This window comes from Phocoena sinus, chromosome 7 (assembly GCF_008692025.1).
Source record: "Phocoena sinus isolate mPhoSin1 chromosome 7, mPhoSin1.pri, whole genome shotgun sequence".
Classification (NCBI taxonomy): domain Eukaryota; kingdom Metazoa; phylum Chordata; class Mammalia; order Artiodactyla; family Phocoenidae; genus Phocoena; species Phocoena sinus.
In genome coordinates, this window is record NC_045769.1 from 73,875,623 (window position 1) to 73,891,803 (window position 16,181).

A 16,181-nucleotide genomic window follows, 5' to 3' on the forward strand; every position below is an offset into this window, starting at 1 on the left:
TAGGAATGAGATAAAAAGTTGGCCGGAGGGAGTTATCTCACACTTAAATTTTTTTGGAAGGGAATGAAATGTGGCAAACTTTAAAAAGTGGTTGCCAGGCTTCCCTGGTGGTGCAGTGGTTGAGAGTCTGCCTGCCGATGCAGGGGACACGGGTTCGTACCCCGGTCTGGGAGGATCCCACATGCCCCGGGGCGGCTGGGCCCGTGAGCCATGGCCGCTGAGGCTGCGCGTCCAGAGCCTGTGCTCCGCGACGGGAGAGGCCACAGCAGTGAGGCCCACGTACCGCAAAAAAAAAAAAAAAAGTGGTTGCCTCTTTTTTCGGGTTAATGGAAATGTTCTACATTTCAATCATGATGGTGGTTATACAACTACATGCCAAACTGCCAAAAATCATAAAACTGTATGCTACAAAGGGTGAATTTTACTGTAAGTAAATTACACTTCAATAAACCGGACCTAAAAATAAAGTGGTTATCTCTGAATGGTAGAATTACGATTTTTCTCTTTAGTTTCTTGAACTTTACAAATTGACTAAAATGAGCATTATGTAACTCCAGTCAGTTAAAAGGTGAGAATACTGTTTTGGCCACACTTGTCCCCTTCTGTGCCCTTGGGAGTGTAGGTAGGCAGGGGAAGTCCCCTTGCTGTCACCCCCCATCCAGGGAAGTCTAAAGCAGGCTAAGGTGAGAGCAACACTCCATTGATGATACCGCAAAGAGAAAAAGAATAAATCCTACATTCATCAAAATTTGGATTTGAAGGTTGTTGCTTAGCCCATGGGGTGCAAGAAGTTTAAAGGGCATTATTTGCCTCTGAGATTCTCCTGAGATGCGCTGTACATACCTCTGCATCCCCTGAGGACCATTTCTGTCGCTAAGGCATGCACAACGTGCACCTGCACGGTGACCTGCAACACAGGACCTCTCAAATCTTGGTACCCACTGCCACCCATGACTCTAAAAAGCTCTGCAGACAGAAGTCATCATGGCATGCTGCTTGCTTGGAGAACCCAAAATTGATCCATCCATCTGCATATGCTAGCTATCATCCTCCCGCCAAACGGGAGCAACAGAATTGGCCTCCTGGAGAACTGCTTTTAGCTAAGCTGCTTTTCCATCCGTTTATATTGTATTTAACAACAAAAGAAAGAACCCCTGTGAGTCTGATTTTATAATTTAGAAACTACCGAGGACGCTGTTTGCCTCATCACGCAGTGCTCTCAACAGCAACTCACAAGAGAAACCACTCAAGTCTCGGCCCCAGGGACAGTAAATCCTCCTGAGCAACCTGGTTTGTTTTTATCTTCCAGACACTGTGAATCATGTAATTCATTAGTGCTTTTTTCTTTAGCCTGGCTATCAGGACACTCAGAGCCAAAGTGGCTCTCTACTTTAAGCCAATGCGTGCAATATTGACAACATATATTTTGTATACTATTTTAACCTTGGCTTCATCTTATTTTTCTAGTCTTTATTTTATCTTTGCCCCAATTCCCTCACTCCATTGTTGGCTTTTGTGTTTTCTAAAAATGTTCCAAATATATGTGGAGAGGTAAAATATTCAACAGTACATAGTGCATAGTACATAAGATATAGTGTACTCAGTATAAATGCAGAAATGCTGTAACTTTTCAATAAACTGATTGCACGCCCTACTTTCTATGAGGTGAAATACTGAATATATAAATAACTATAGTACACTAAAAACAAATGCAGAAAATCGGTATTTTCTCTATTAACTGATCCCAAGGCCCACTTTAAATGAGGTAAAAAATTAAATATATAAATATCTATACTATACTCAGTACAAATACAGAAAAGATATAATTTATTGACTGTTTCTACAGCCTATCTTTAATCAGGTGAAATATTAAAATAGATGACTATTAAATGCACAGGTAACTATAGTGTACTTGGTACAAAGGCAGAAAGTCTGTAGCTTTTCTATTAACTAACCCCATAGCTCCCCTTCAGGGTTTCTCAACTTTCAGTGATTATTCGTGGTCTGATACATCATCTTTGGGTACAAGCACCAACAATTCCAGATTAAGGATCATTATATACTGATAATGCTGGTGTTATTACTTGTGTTACTAATGCATTTTTGCAGTAAATGAAACAAATAAAAATCGTATTAGAAATGGGGTTTTTTATTGCTAGCTTGTTTAGAGTCACTACTTCCAAAGAGTCGTTAATAGAAAACCTAGCAATCATTTTAATTTTTGATAAAGGAGTCAAGAATATACAATGGAGAAAAGATAGCCTCTTCGATAAGTGGTGCTGGGAAAACTGGACAGGTACATGTAAAAGAATGAAATGAGAACAATCCCTAACACCATACACAAAAATAAACTCAAAATGGATTAAAGACCTAAATGTAAGGTCAGACACTATCAAACTCTTAGAGGAAAACATAGGCAGAACACTCTATGACATACATCACAGCAAGATCCTTTTTGACCCACCTCCTAGAGAAATGGAAATAAAAACAAAAATAGACAAATGGGACCTAATGAAATTTAAAAGCTTTTGCACAGCAAAGGAAACCATAAACAAGACGAAAAGACAACCCTCAGAATAGGAGAAAATATTTGCAAATGAAGCAACTGACAAAGCATTAATCTCCAAAATTTATAAGCAGCTCACGCAGCTCAATATCAAAAAAACAAACAACCCAATCCAAAAATGGGCAGAAGACCTAAATAGACATTTCTCCTAAGAAGATATACAGATTGCCAACAAACACATGAAAGGATGCTCAACATCACTAATCATTAGAGAAATGCAAATCAAAACTACAATGAGATATCATCTCACACCAGTCAGAATGGCCATCATCAAAATATCTACAGACAATAAATGCTGGAGAGGGTGTGGAGAAAAGGGAACCCTCTTGCACTGTTGGTAGGAATGTAAATTGATACAGCCACTATGGAGAACAATATGGAGGTTCCTTAAAAAACTAAAAATAGAGCTACCCATATGACCCAGCAATCCCACTACTGGGCATATATATCCTGAGAAAACCATGATTCAAAAAGAGTCATGTACCAAAATGTTCATTGCAGCACTATTTACAATAGCCAGGACATGGAAGCAACCTAAGTGTCCATCGACAGAAGAATGGATAAAGAAGATGTGGCACATATATACAAGGGAATATTACTTAGCCATAAAAAGAAGCGAAATTGAGTTATTTGCAGTGAGTTGGATAGACCTAGAGTCTGTCATACAGAGTGAAGTAAGTCAGAAAGAGAAAAACAAATACCGTATGCTAACACATATATATGGAATCTAAAGAGAAAAAAAATGGTTCTGAAGAACCTAGGGGGCAGGACAGGAATAAAGACACAGAAGTAGAAAATGGACTTGAGGACATGGGGAGGGGGAAGGGTAAGCTGGGATGAAGTGAGAGAGTGGCATGGACATATATACACCACCAAATGTAAAATAGATAGCTAGTGGGAAGCAGTCATATAGCACAGGGAGATCAGCTCGGTGCTTTGTGACCACCTAAAGGGGTGGAATAGGGAGGGTGGGAGGGAGACACAAGAGGGAGGAGATATGGGGATATATGTATATGTATAGCTGATTCACTTTGTTATAAAGCAGAAACTAACACACCATTGTAAAGCAATTATACTCCACTAAAGATGTTAAAAAAAGAAAACCTAGCAATCATTTTAATCATTAAGATTTTTTTTAACGTTCTCAGCAAGGCATATTGCAAATGAACTGCCAAAGACAGCTGTGCAGCTCACCTTTTAGGACACTTCCTAAATAAATACATGCAGAGACCCAGTTTCCGTACTGTAAAATGGGAACACGTCATGGCAGGGTTAAAAATTTATCTTTGGTACTGCAAGTGTGAGGAAACAGAAATGCTGGGCTTTAGAGCCATTCGGAAGAGGGCTCTACAGTACATTATTTAGTACAATATTAGAGTCATTAATTAAATAGGACCTCATGCCACTGTCTACTCCTTCTTCACAGGGTGAGGCCAACATGGCAAGAACTCTGGACAACTGAAAAAGTAAATCAAAGTATGCTTTTCTTTACCCTTTGAGATCATATCTGGACTAGGAAAAATAAAATCTTACAGATCACCTTACCAACTCTGACATAGGATCTAAATCAAACAATTATGAAAGATAACCAGTTTTCAAATCCCCCATCTTGCTGACTAAACTTACTCCCATGTAAGAAGGACCTGAATCCAAAGGAAGTTTCCTGGCTGGAAGCAGTGATCGCACTTACAATTTTCCTTCAGAAAATCAGAAATGGCTGATGGGAAAGAGGGCTGGGGTCTGAGAGCTATTTTCTGTATCTTTAGATTCTGGTTCTGAGACTGATGGTGGGGACTGACAGGCACAAGGGAGATCTCTCAAGTGACACAGTAAAAACCTATGCTCCCTTCACTAACGCTGTTTTCTAATGGGCTCTTGCCAGTGTGTACACCTGGTGGTCACGGAGCAGAGTTCTTCTTAAGGTCCACCGAAAAGCACACTGAAACGTGTGAAGAAGGCAGATATGAGAAAGGGTGAATGCCAAGTAGGTGACCTAATGGTAAAGCATCCTTTCCTGAGGAACTTAAATCACGCTGGGCTTAAGTTTCATTATTTATTCAATGAACACTTAGCAGGGTGCCTGCCTGCTGAGCCCCAGGCACTGTGCCAGGGCTGCGGTGAGCTTTAGCTCCTCATAGGAGGCTAATACAGGCACAGAGGAACAGTTATGAGAGTTCGGATGAAGAGAGATGACTTTCCTGGAGAACTGTGGGAAAGGCTGTACGAACGGGTTAGCACTTAGCTGGGGGCATCGAGAATACATGAGAATCCAACATGAGACAGGAGAAGGGCAATCAAAGTGGATCAATTATCATTCCAACCAGAGTTCACTGAATAAAGAAACCCACCTTACTCATAACCGTTAAGATTCCATAATAGATTCCTGTCTTGCTGCCTGGCCTCTCTTCTTTCTGACCTACACCCTACACTATCAGGACAACTGCTTCTAACTAGAGCAATGTGTTTCAACCTGTCTCCTTTACAGACCTAATGAAGGTGACACTCATCATCACTTGGTTCCCGGTTCTCCACAATCTAATGCCAGCTTTACCCTTCCAACCTCACAAGCCACTAGGTCCTTTTAGTACACATCCTAGAAACTACCAGGCCTCTTGGAACTCCAGTACAGCAATGCGACATCATACACACTTCTGTGCATACTTTCCCTCTTTCTCTGGTCAGCCCGGTTTCCATTTCTGCAGGACCCACTCACTCACCCGACATTGTCTGACTGAGCCCCACTGCCATGCCAGGAGCCAAGCTGGGCACTGAGATCCAGACACAAAGCCCCAAATCACTGACAATAAGTATTACTCACAATATGTATTTTACTAACAGATTTTTAACGAACCTATGGAATTAGCTAATTCAAACTACATAATCCTAAAATTATTTAATATTTTAAAACATTTACTACAGAAAATAATCTAACAGCCATGCATATATCAACAACCCCCTTGTTTAACAGATATCAATATGCATATTTTTTGTTATGTTTGTTCCAGATGGCAGTCTTAAATAAAACGTTACAGATTTGGCTAAAGCCGAATTCCTGATAGCTTCCTCCTCCCCTTCGTCCCTAGAGGTACCACTATCTTAAAGTGGTGTCATCCTGAAATATTTTTTATACTTCTACTAGAGATGCACTGATTCGTAAACAAAATCAAACACTATTTAAATTCAGCATTATGCATATTTTAAAATGTTCATAAAGATAACCTATACCTATTCTTTTGCAACTTGTAGTTTTCACTCGAAAGTCTGTTCTGCAAAGATGTCCACGTTGATACATGTAGTTATTTTGTTTTAATGGCTCTTGAGTTTACTTATCCACAGTTTATTTCCCATTTCTATCCTGATTCAAATTTTTAACTTTTGCAAATAATGTTACACTAAGCATCTTTGTACCTGTCTTCCTGTGCATCCCTGTCAGACTTTCTCCAATGATATCAGGTGCTTAAAAGTTTTAAATCCTGCTCTCCTGCTTGCTGATTCTTACTCATCCTTGAGTTTTTTTGACTTGAGTTTTTTATTATCTGATTGTGAGCGCATCTTTGGTGATGTCAGTTTCTCAGCTGGGTATTCCTGAACAATGCGTAGTTACATTTGGGCACCAGACCCACGTGCTGTGCAAGCCTGGGGCTGTCCAAGGGTGCAGCTTTTGAGGGTCATGGCTTAATGCAGTGTTCCCAAGTTCAACTCTACCACCGTGAGCACATAAGGCCTCACTCTTTGGTCCCTGCAGGAGTATTAAACCTAAGACTCCAGTGCTTTGTTGGGGGCTTGACAGTGCCCAGGCCTCCTGCACTCAATGCAGCTCAGATGCTTGTGGCTCTGGCTTTTGGTTCTCTATTTCTGGTACCTGGGGATTTTCCTTTCTCCTTTGCCATTTCCTCTAGGTATTGACTTGTATTATTGACATATCAAGTATCTCTAGGAGTTTACCGAGAAAAGTTCTATGTTCGTTTAATTGGCAAAATTGTCAGAATAAACGCCTTAATTGAATGCTTTAAATACTGATTTAATTTTTCTAATAGTGTAAAATTATATTTGAAAAAATCTGGAAATATATAACACCACATTATTTAGCTTGTGAACTGCTCTTTTCGGTGCTAAACATACAGATATCCTTTAAAAAAACTGGGTAAAATTAAAACAAATTTTTGTTTTGACAATTTTAACTTTCTTGATAAATTATCTAATTGAGGAGTACAAAGCTAGAGTTAGAAATTTTTGATTTGTAATTTTACACCTTGCTTATAACTTCTCTTCCTACGAAAAACTGCCTGGATGTCTTAAAAATGATCACCTAATTTGATATCTGTGTTTTGAAAGTTTTCTTGATCTTACTTGCATGCTTTATGCCTTACTAAACATACTAACGTGCATAACTGTTAAGGGTCAAAGACTTAAAAATTCATGACAACACAATTTTATCTGCCTAATAATTTAAAATTCATAGCAATCAGCTGGGAAAGACAAACTACAGACAGCATTGTATTCACCAAGAAGAATTTTTTGGCTATGAATAACAGAAGATAATGAGAAATACAACAATTACAATGTTAGAAACAACTGAAAGACAAGTTACTATGGGCACACACCTACTTAGGATTAAACAAACTAAGCTTAAAAATGCAAGCAACAGAAGTATTTTATGGTAGGCTTTATTGGAATATGTAACTACTAAGAAAGAAACCCACAGATTGCATAAGTAGTGATCTCACCATTTGGAGTTGTGGCCGTAATTTTTATTCTAATGATATTTTAAATAGCATAAGAGGCTACTTAAATATAAAATACTTGTGATTAAATGTGTTTTTTTCCAGTAATATACTGGTTTTGCATTTACTATATATTTTTTAAAATTAATTTTTATTTGTGTATAGTTGCTTTACAACGTTGTGTTAGTTTCTACCGTACAGCAAAATGAATCAGCTATACATATACACGTATCCCCTCTTTTTTGGATTTCCTTCCCGTTTAGGTCACCACAGTGCACTAAGTAGAGTTCCCTGTGCTATACAGTAGGTTCTCATTAGTTATCTATTTTATACATAGTATCAGTAGTGTATATACATCAATCCCAATCTCCCAATTCGTCCCACCCTCCTTCCCCCCTTGGTATCCGTACAGTTGTTCTCTACATCTGGGTCTCTATTTCTGCTTTGCAAATAAGATCATCTATACCATTTTTCTAGATTCCACATACATGTGTTAATAATACGATATTTGTTTTTCTTTTCGACTTACTTAGCATTTACTGTATTTGAATACACAATTATTTCATATAGTAATTATTTTGTATAGTAGTTTTCCAGAGTTCTAGAAAACTCCAAGTAAATTGAATGTGTTTTTCAAAGCTAGATAAATGTTATGACTTAGAAATATTTCTTAGTTAAAAAAAATCAATATCAGGTTTTCAAAGCCAATTAGCTTTGCCAAATAATTAACAATTGTTGAAAACATTCATTAACTTTGTCTACATATAAGAAATCAAATTTCTAAAGTTAGCATGGTAGCTTTTGCTAGAGAGGCATACCAGTGCTGTATAAAACACTTCAAGCACAGGACTGAAAGATAATCAACATTACAAGAGGTTTCTCAAAATTAGAATAAATTGACATTTTTGGTATCAATTTCAGGAAGGCCAGTTAACAGTGACAACACTAAAAGCATCATTTGCTGCATCTAGGACAACTTAATAATGTGTGACTTGAAGGCGTGTAAGAAAATAGAGCCATCGGCCCTGTACCTGGTGCTCGCGATGCTTGGTGATTCTGCTCCAAGCCTACATCTTTCTAGCTGACTGGCAACAATCTGCCTTTCCACCTCCAGTTCTCGGGTTAGTCGCTGAAACTGAAGCTCCTGTGATTCAAGGAAATAGAAGGCATATAAGGCACCAGGTTTGCTTAGGCAGATACATGAATTCATGTATGTCACAGGAAACACAGGAACATGCCCGTAATGTAACACTACAGTGTGGCCTTACGAGATTAGGGTTTTGAATAGAACTGTGGGCCTAAACAACCTACTAATTTGTAGCTTTTACAAACTTAAAGGCACTAGAATATGTGTCTTCGTTTGAAACGGAAAACATGTAGACCTTTATTTGGCCTTTTTTGCTGTTGGTGGTGGTGGTTCTAAATGAGGTCTTCAAACAGTACTTTTGCTCCAGTGATGTATTAAAGTAAGGTTTGCAGAGTCCTCACTCGATGTGCCTACATTAGAGGCACACCAACCAATATAGGCCTCAACAGCCAATTCTTCCATCCCTCATACTGTATGTTAGCACAGCATTAAAAAAAAAAAAAGAAGTAAATTCCTGTAATGAGAATCACTTGACCATATTTGATACAAAGCCTTTCCACTGTTAAGAGAAAACATCATTACAACCCCACAAAAAAGTTTTGCTATATTTATCTATAATACACATTTTTTCCTGCTGTCACAAATGCATTCATGTGTCACTTCATGAAGGGACAAGAGAAAAAATAATGAAAAAGTCTGAGCCATAATACAGAATTTAAAATTGTATTAAAAAGCTGGAAAGATTGTCTCAAGAAATTATATTCTACATTCTACGATGCATCATGAAGGCCAGTATTCTATTCTAGGAGAAATGTTTTAACATTATTTGTACTTATCTCATTGTTATCTTGACAGGATTTTAATAAATAGAAAGCAGGCCATGCCATAAGATATCTATAAATCAAATCAAGTATACTCTAAAGGCTTTAAGCCACAAATAACATCTCCAGTAACACCTCAAGCTCCCTTGTGCCATATTAACTCCTTACAAGTCTACTCAAAGCAAATGCTGAACTGTAAGTGGTTTAATTGGACACTGACTCCTGGTTCAAAATACCAGACAGATGAACCCTAAGTCTAGGAGCTAATCAGAAATAAAACTACCTTAGTTTTGTTTATAATAATAATATTACTGACAACATAATATTATTTATGACAATGTGTATTCGTCATGCAAACAAAAATACAAAACAATTTAATTGCAAAGTGTATTAACTCCCTGCGGAGTCAGGCAAATGTGCAGTTACTTGACAGCATTGGCCGTGCAAATTCTACAAACTACTCCTAGAATAATTCTTAAGAAACAGCCCGTGAACTCCTTATTGCTTCCTGATATTGAGAGTCCTTTGCTAATGGGCCCAGTTGGTGTGGGCGTACAGGGCAGTGCCTGAATGAGTAATAGTTGGCCCAATAATGCCGTACAATAGGATCATAATGGGTAAGTAGGACACTGCCTACATCTGCTTAACACTTCCTAGACCACAGGCTTTTGATAAATGTTTGGCAACAAAAGACCAGATAGATAATAATTGCACAACATTCAGTACCAGGCTAAGATCATTGATTTTAAGGACAAATATTATTATGTTTACTTCACACTTAGTCTTTCTTTGTCCTTAAACAGCATCATAGTTTCTGTGATACGCTTCCATTCTTTCTATTATTTTACTCAGTTATCTTATTATACACATCTTTTCCTGGAAGACTGGCTGCTTGGATCAAGCTGGGCCAGGAAAGGACCATCCGTGCATCTCAAATATTCCCCAAGCCATCACATAACTTTTGTGTTCTCAGTTCAGTGGCTACTAGGGATTGAGGGCTGGAGGGTTTTCTTCATTTTGCGATAGCCAAAAGTTACCAGGGTAGGATTGAGGCATGTTTCAAATGAGAACATTAAAAAAATTTCCGTTCATAGAAAAAAAAAACATTTTAGTGGATTTTTAAAATCATATTTGTAGCTGCCTATGGCCTTTTGAGCATCCTTTCAAGGAAATGGTTGGGAAATTTCCTGCTTGAAGGCACAGGTTGGAACTTAATGACCCATAATTCCTTCCCTTAGAAGCTGAGACAGATGACTTTGGCTCTGCCGAGAAGATGCCAGACTGTGACTTGGATGCTGAAACCAAGACAGTGACATCAGAAAATATGAAGCTCGTTTTCTCTCTTTCTTTCACCTTCTTGCTGTACTCCCTGCAGTAGGACTCAAGGTCAAGTTTCTAACATGGAAATGACCTCCACACAAACTATGTTTATACTTGGCGGCAGTGGCAGTGTTTACTTGATTTGGACATTGTTCCTGGGAGTTTAGTCTCAAGGTTTGTTCTCCAGTCCTGGCAACAAATGTGGGAATTCACTAATAACCACCTAATAAGCACTTTTTCCCCCCTGCATAATTAGCCATGTCAGTCTCTTTTTCTTGCAACTAGAAACTCTGACTGACATACTGCTAGAAACCATTTACAGTTGTCAAGTTGCTAGAAGAGCCTCTGTACCCAAGATGCAGCTACATTTTTTTAGAAGTTGGGTAATTCCTTTAACACTCATATGAACTGAGTAAAGTCTACACTGTATCCCTCCTGGCTGTGGAGCCCATAATACTGAACATCACTGGCTACTTTTATCAAAACCATTTTATCCATTATTTGCCCACACTTCTCACAAGTATGACATCATTAAAGCCCCCAAAGCAGACTCTCAGGAAGCTGTAAAGCATGGAATCTATAAAGGTTATCTAATACCTGTGGATATTTACAAGTAAAATATATATATGCTTTTTAATAAAATTATTAATACTACTTCTACAGAATACAAATAAAACTCCCACATGTGACTGGCACCAAGATGAATGAGTAGGATATAATTATTTGACAATTCTGTCTCTACTGGCTTCTTAGAATGACTGACAAGGAAGACGGTATTACATAGTCATATAAAAACACATCTAATGATTTCCAAAATAACACTCATTGAGATGATTATGCAGTGATACCATCCATAAATTTTAAATCTTAATATTTTATCCTCTAAACATAGTGTGTGAAGGCTGATCTTTACTGCAGCATCCCAAACTGGGCATCTAAATTACAGGGGGCTCCTTTGAGAAGAGCAAGGAAATAATGTTAAAAGCATCTGCCAATGATTAGTACATGACAATTTCCTCTTAAATTCTGTCAAACAAGGCCATATTCAAGCTTAGAAAGAAAGCCAAGCCTACTAACATGCTATAAAAGTGGAGTCAGTTCACATGTGTTTGGAAGCTTTTGTTTATATTTACCTCATCTCTCTCAGTAAGTATATTGATAAATATTCTCTGAGAGTCAAGGGAATAGAAGGAAACAAAGATTCACTTGCATGATCTTGTATGGTAGACAGAAACGCATGGCCCGAGGAGGCCCAAGGAAGAACTCAATACCCCAGTGGTCAGTGCCTTCAGGGGGCCCTCAGATGCAGAGAATCTCCTTGACCAAGGAAGTTGTACCCTTCTGGGCAGGCTGCATGCAGCCACTGATTGAGGTGAGAATATAAAAGCTGGGTCCAGATTTGCTTCAGAGCTTTCCATGGGCTTGACTGCTTGGCATGGTATTTGGACCTCTCCCCTGCCCAAGCCTGCTTTTCCTTGCCCTCATCTCCACAAGTGCTGATCTATAATAAACATTCTGCATGCAAAACTCCACTCCAGTGAGAACCCAACCTGGGACAGTATTGTTTTTGGATTCCTTTTATATAATGATAGAAGTGTTCTCTCACTCCTAATTTTTCAATACTGTGAGATGCTTTAAATGTACTGAAAAAGTATAAACAATAATACAATGAGCTTTGGCAAAGCTGATCCAGCTCTAGCAAATCTTACTGTTTTGCTACATTTGCTTCAGGTTTTTTGAGAAATAAAATATTACAGATACGATGGAATCCCCTGGTTTCTTCTTCCTGGATCTTATTTCCCTCTCTTCTTCCCTCTCCAGAAGAAACCATTATCTTGAATTTGGTGTTTAATATTCACATGAATATTTCATATTCTTACTACTCCATATATACAGATCCATAGATAATATATAGTACTGTTTTGCACATTCATACAATTTATATCAATGGTATAATACACCCAGTGCTCTGCAGATTGGTTTTATTATAATATGATTTTGAGATTTATCAGTATCAGTACACATAGATCTAGTTCATTTATTTCCATTGCTCAACAGTATTCTATTGTACAACTACAGCACAATAAATTTATATGTTCTTATAATGAGGAACCCTTGGGGTGCTTCCAATTTTGTGCAATTATAAGCGTACTGCAAAATAAGTGCCACTGTATAAATCACCCTGTGCACATGTGCCAGACCTTTCCAGTAGAGACACAGACGTGGAATCGTTGGGTTGAAGGCTACGCATATCTTCAAGTTTACTTGATAACGATTATCAAATCACCTTCCAAAGTAGTTGTACCAATTTACATTCCAGTCAGCAGTGTATGAGAGCTCCAGTTTCTGTACATTTTCATTGATACCGATTATGCATTTTGGGGCTTAAATTTCCTTCCTTCCTTCCTTCCCTCCTTCCTTCCTCCCTCCCTCCCTCCCTCTTTCCTTCCTTCTCTCCCTCCCTCCCTTCCTTTCTTTCTTTGTAATCTGATAGGCATGGGATGCTACCTTGCATTTATTTTATTTTGTATTTCCTTGCTAACCAACATCTTTTCATATGCTTATTGGCCATTTAGGTACCCTCTCTCACAGGTATCATAAACTCTCAGGGGGATACTTTCTCCCTACTACCAGCACCCAAGCTTGTCCTCTTCTGGCGGACAGGTTTCTCAACACCCTTGTACTAATGCTGTAGCTCTGTAAAGTTTTATGTTTGGGCAAGGGATATCCCATTAGACTCCCCATCTTGGGCAGCCCTCAAAGGGCACATGGCATTTGACATCTAATGGTATGCTCAAGATGACCTAGGTTTGACACATACTTTCAAGGTGGAAGCCAGGTTTACCGCTTACTTAGCTTAGGAGTCTCACTTTCATTTTGGTTTTTGTTTCTGTGAGTACTTTACTTCCTTGGCAGCTCAGCCTTGCTTTTAAAAAGACAATTTAAATACTTTATTCAGTATACGTATTTAGTTTCTTTCAGTGGGGAGACTGGTTAGGGTATTGAATATGGCAGAAATGGGAGTCTCCACAGCTTTTTCATATTTTCTCTTAATTTCTCTGAGAATTTCTCAGTATTTCTTTCAATTCACTATTTCTCTGTTTGCCTTGTGAAGGGTTTATCTCATCTATTATTCACTTTTTTCCAATGACAACGTTTTCCATTTCTGAGACTTCTAGTTGGGTCTTCTTCATACCCACCTGTTCCTGCTGTTCATTTAGAGTGAAACCTCTACCTAAACTCCAGGTACCTCAGTCCTAAATGCGACCTTAAACTGGTGATTCAGTGTTTTTTTTAAACAGAAATAATACTGCATACCTAGTCATGTCTCCTGCCACTGGCTTCCAGAAGCCCAGGAAGCTTCCAGCATTAGGTCCTTCCACTCCCATCTCCTTCAATAAGCAGGAAGCGCTCCATCCCAGACCTCAGCTTCAAGGACTCTGGTGCTGGCACTAAAAACAGGGCATACTTCACCCTCTTGTGGCCTCCTAGCCCCTCTCACCTTCATTAAATCCTCACTGATGGCCAGTAGTGACATATCTCCTGACCCTTTCCAACTGTGCCCTATGGAAGCCTCGTTCCAGTTTGCAAATTCTGTTCATAAACCCTTCATCTTTTACTTTGAATATTCTCCATCTCAGGGTTACTAAGAAGACTCTCCACCTACAGACTTTAATTGAAATGTAGTTCTTTCCTGAAAATACTGCTTCTTCTGATCTCTGTCTGGTGAAGACTATGCATTCTTCACACATCACAGCTGAGGTGCTCCAGAGAAGGAACCTGGCCTTCCCCTGGTTCCTCACTACCTCTACTTACTAGCATGAAGTTGTATATAATATTCCTCACTGTCCTCCTGTCAAGTAGAATCTGTAATTATATTCCCACTTACATTCTTTTTTAAAAAAAAGATTTATTTATTTATTTTTTGGGCTGCATTGGGTCTTAGTTGCAGCATGAGGGATCTTCGTTGGGGCATGCGGGATCTTTCATTGAGGCACGGTCTCTTTGTTGCGGTGCCCAGACTTCTCTCCAGTTGTGGTGTGCAGGTTTTCTCTTCTCTAGTTGTGGCACATGGCTCCAGGGCATGTGGGTTCTGTAGTTGTGGCGCGCAGGCTCCAGAGCGCGTGGGCTCTGTAGTTTGCAGCACGCGGGCTCTCTAGTCGAGGCGTGTGAGCTCAGTAGGTGTGGCACGTGGGCTTAGCTGCCCTGTGGCATGTGGGACCTTAATTTACTGACCAGGGATCAAACTCACGTTCCCTGCATTGGAAGGTGGATTCTTTACCACTGGACCGCCCGGGAAGTCTCGTCCACTTACATTCTTACATTAGTATGCTGTGTTCCCTCTTTACTTAGATGCTAGAAGCAATTCTTCCAAACTTGTGCAAAAGCTCATTGGGGGTCATGCCATCCAACTACAGTTGCCCACTTGAATCACTAGCATCTATTTACTTCAGGTTGTCCTAACTGATTCACTAATTCAGGAGTGGCTACAATAGTGACTACCACTATGATGATGACAATTAAGAAAGAGCAGTAGGCATTCCTATCAGGCCATTAGTGATGACACCCTCAACTTCCTGTCCCACATTTATGTTAATCCTCAGTCCTCTTCCAGGCTTGGTAGAGGAGTGTCCCCTTCCTGTCTAAGGCCAGACTCCCCATGCCCTCTTGCCTCTTCCAGGACCTTGCTTCTCTATCCCGAATCGTCAGTGTTTCCTCTCAGTTTAACGCTTAAATCTTCTCATCAGAAAACATCTTCTCAGGACTCAGGACTCCTCAATCTCTGTTTCCTTCCCATTTGACCTATACTACCTTTTAGTAAATATTTCTCTTTAAATTGACTCCTTTTTAAGACAAGACAGTATCATTATAGCATTAAATCATTGAAATCCTGGTTTCTAATGCTTCTATATAATTTTCCTAATATAACTTAAAATACGTAATTTTTAAAGATGCTCATCTGTGTATTAAAAACCCATTCACATCACAGTACATGTACAACACATCAGGCGTCAACATACCTTTCCATGTCTATACATCTCAGCAGGAAAGTACTGAGTACTGGTTAGACTGAAAGAAGTAAACTGACAAGGTCATTATTTGATACAATCAGTGCTTAAGTAAGAAATAATTTTTACTTCAATCACTGTTGCTTAAAAATCTTCCAATAATAAATAATTTACCTTTTCTAATTTAGTATGGTGAAAGAGTTATATCACTAAAAGATCAATCATCACTGAATAATAATGTTTAGATTTTTTAAGGTGCAGAGAACTTCACAGTATATGTCCTATATCAGGATATACTATAGCATTTTTTTCTATTTTGCACGTTAAAAAGATGAGTAAATTACAGTCATGATCATATATTTGACTGCTCTTGAGGTCAGGCCTAGAGAACTACTTTAAAAATGAATATTTAAGAGCTAGTAAGAAATCCTCAAAGCATCCCCAGATTCCATTCCCAAATCTAGGCTGATACCAAAACCAAAGCAGTCATATTTTGAAAGGGTCCCTGAACTCTCAACCTTAATAACCATCCACTAGTGCAGAGGTGATCAAATGTCCTGACCTTCTATCACAGTTTACCTATAATTGACAAGTCTTTATTAAGTCTACTTGTGTAGTCACTAAAAACCATATAAAATTAATTATAAAAAATGC

The 16,181-nt window shown here is 38.8% G+C and overlaps 1 protein-coding gene across 14 annotated transcripts in view; it reads right to left on the bottom strand.

Moving 5' to 3' along the window:
- The window catches only part of PKP4 (plakophilin 4), a 253,207-nt gene that overhangs the window by 106,737 nt on the left and 130,289 nt on the right, over positions 1–16,181 (bottom strand). For 13 of the 14 annotated variants that reach the window (XM_032637160.1, XM_032637170.1, XM_032637169.1 and 10 more), the window contains one exon: positions 8,322–8,434. The exons of the other annotated variant lie outside the window; for it this stretch is intronic. In XM_032637160.1, coding sequence (XP_032493051.1) covers positions 8,322–8,434 — 113 coding nt within the window. The remainder of the gene's footprint in view (positions 1–8,321; positions 8,435–16,181) is intronic. 14 annotated transcript variants of the gene reach the window in all.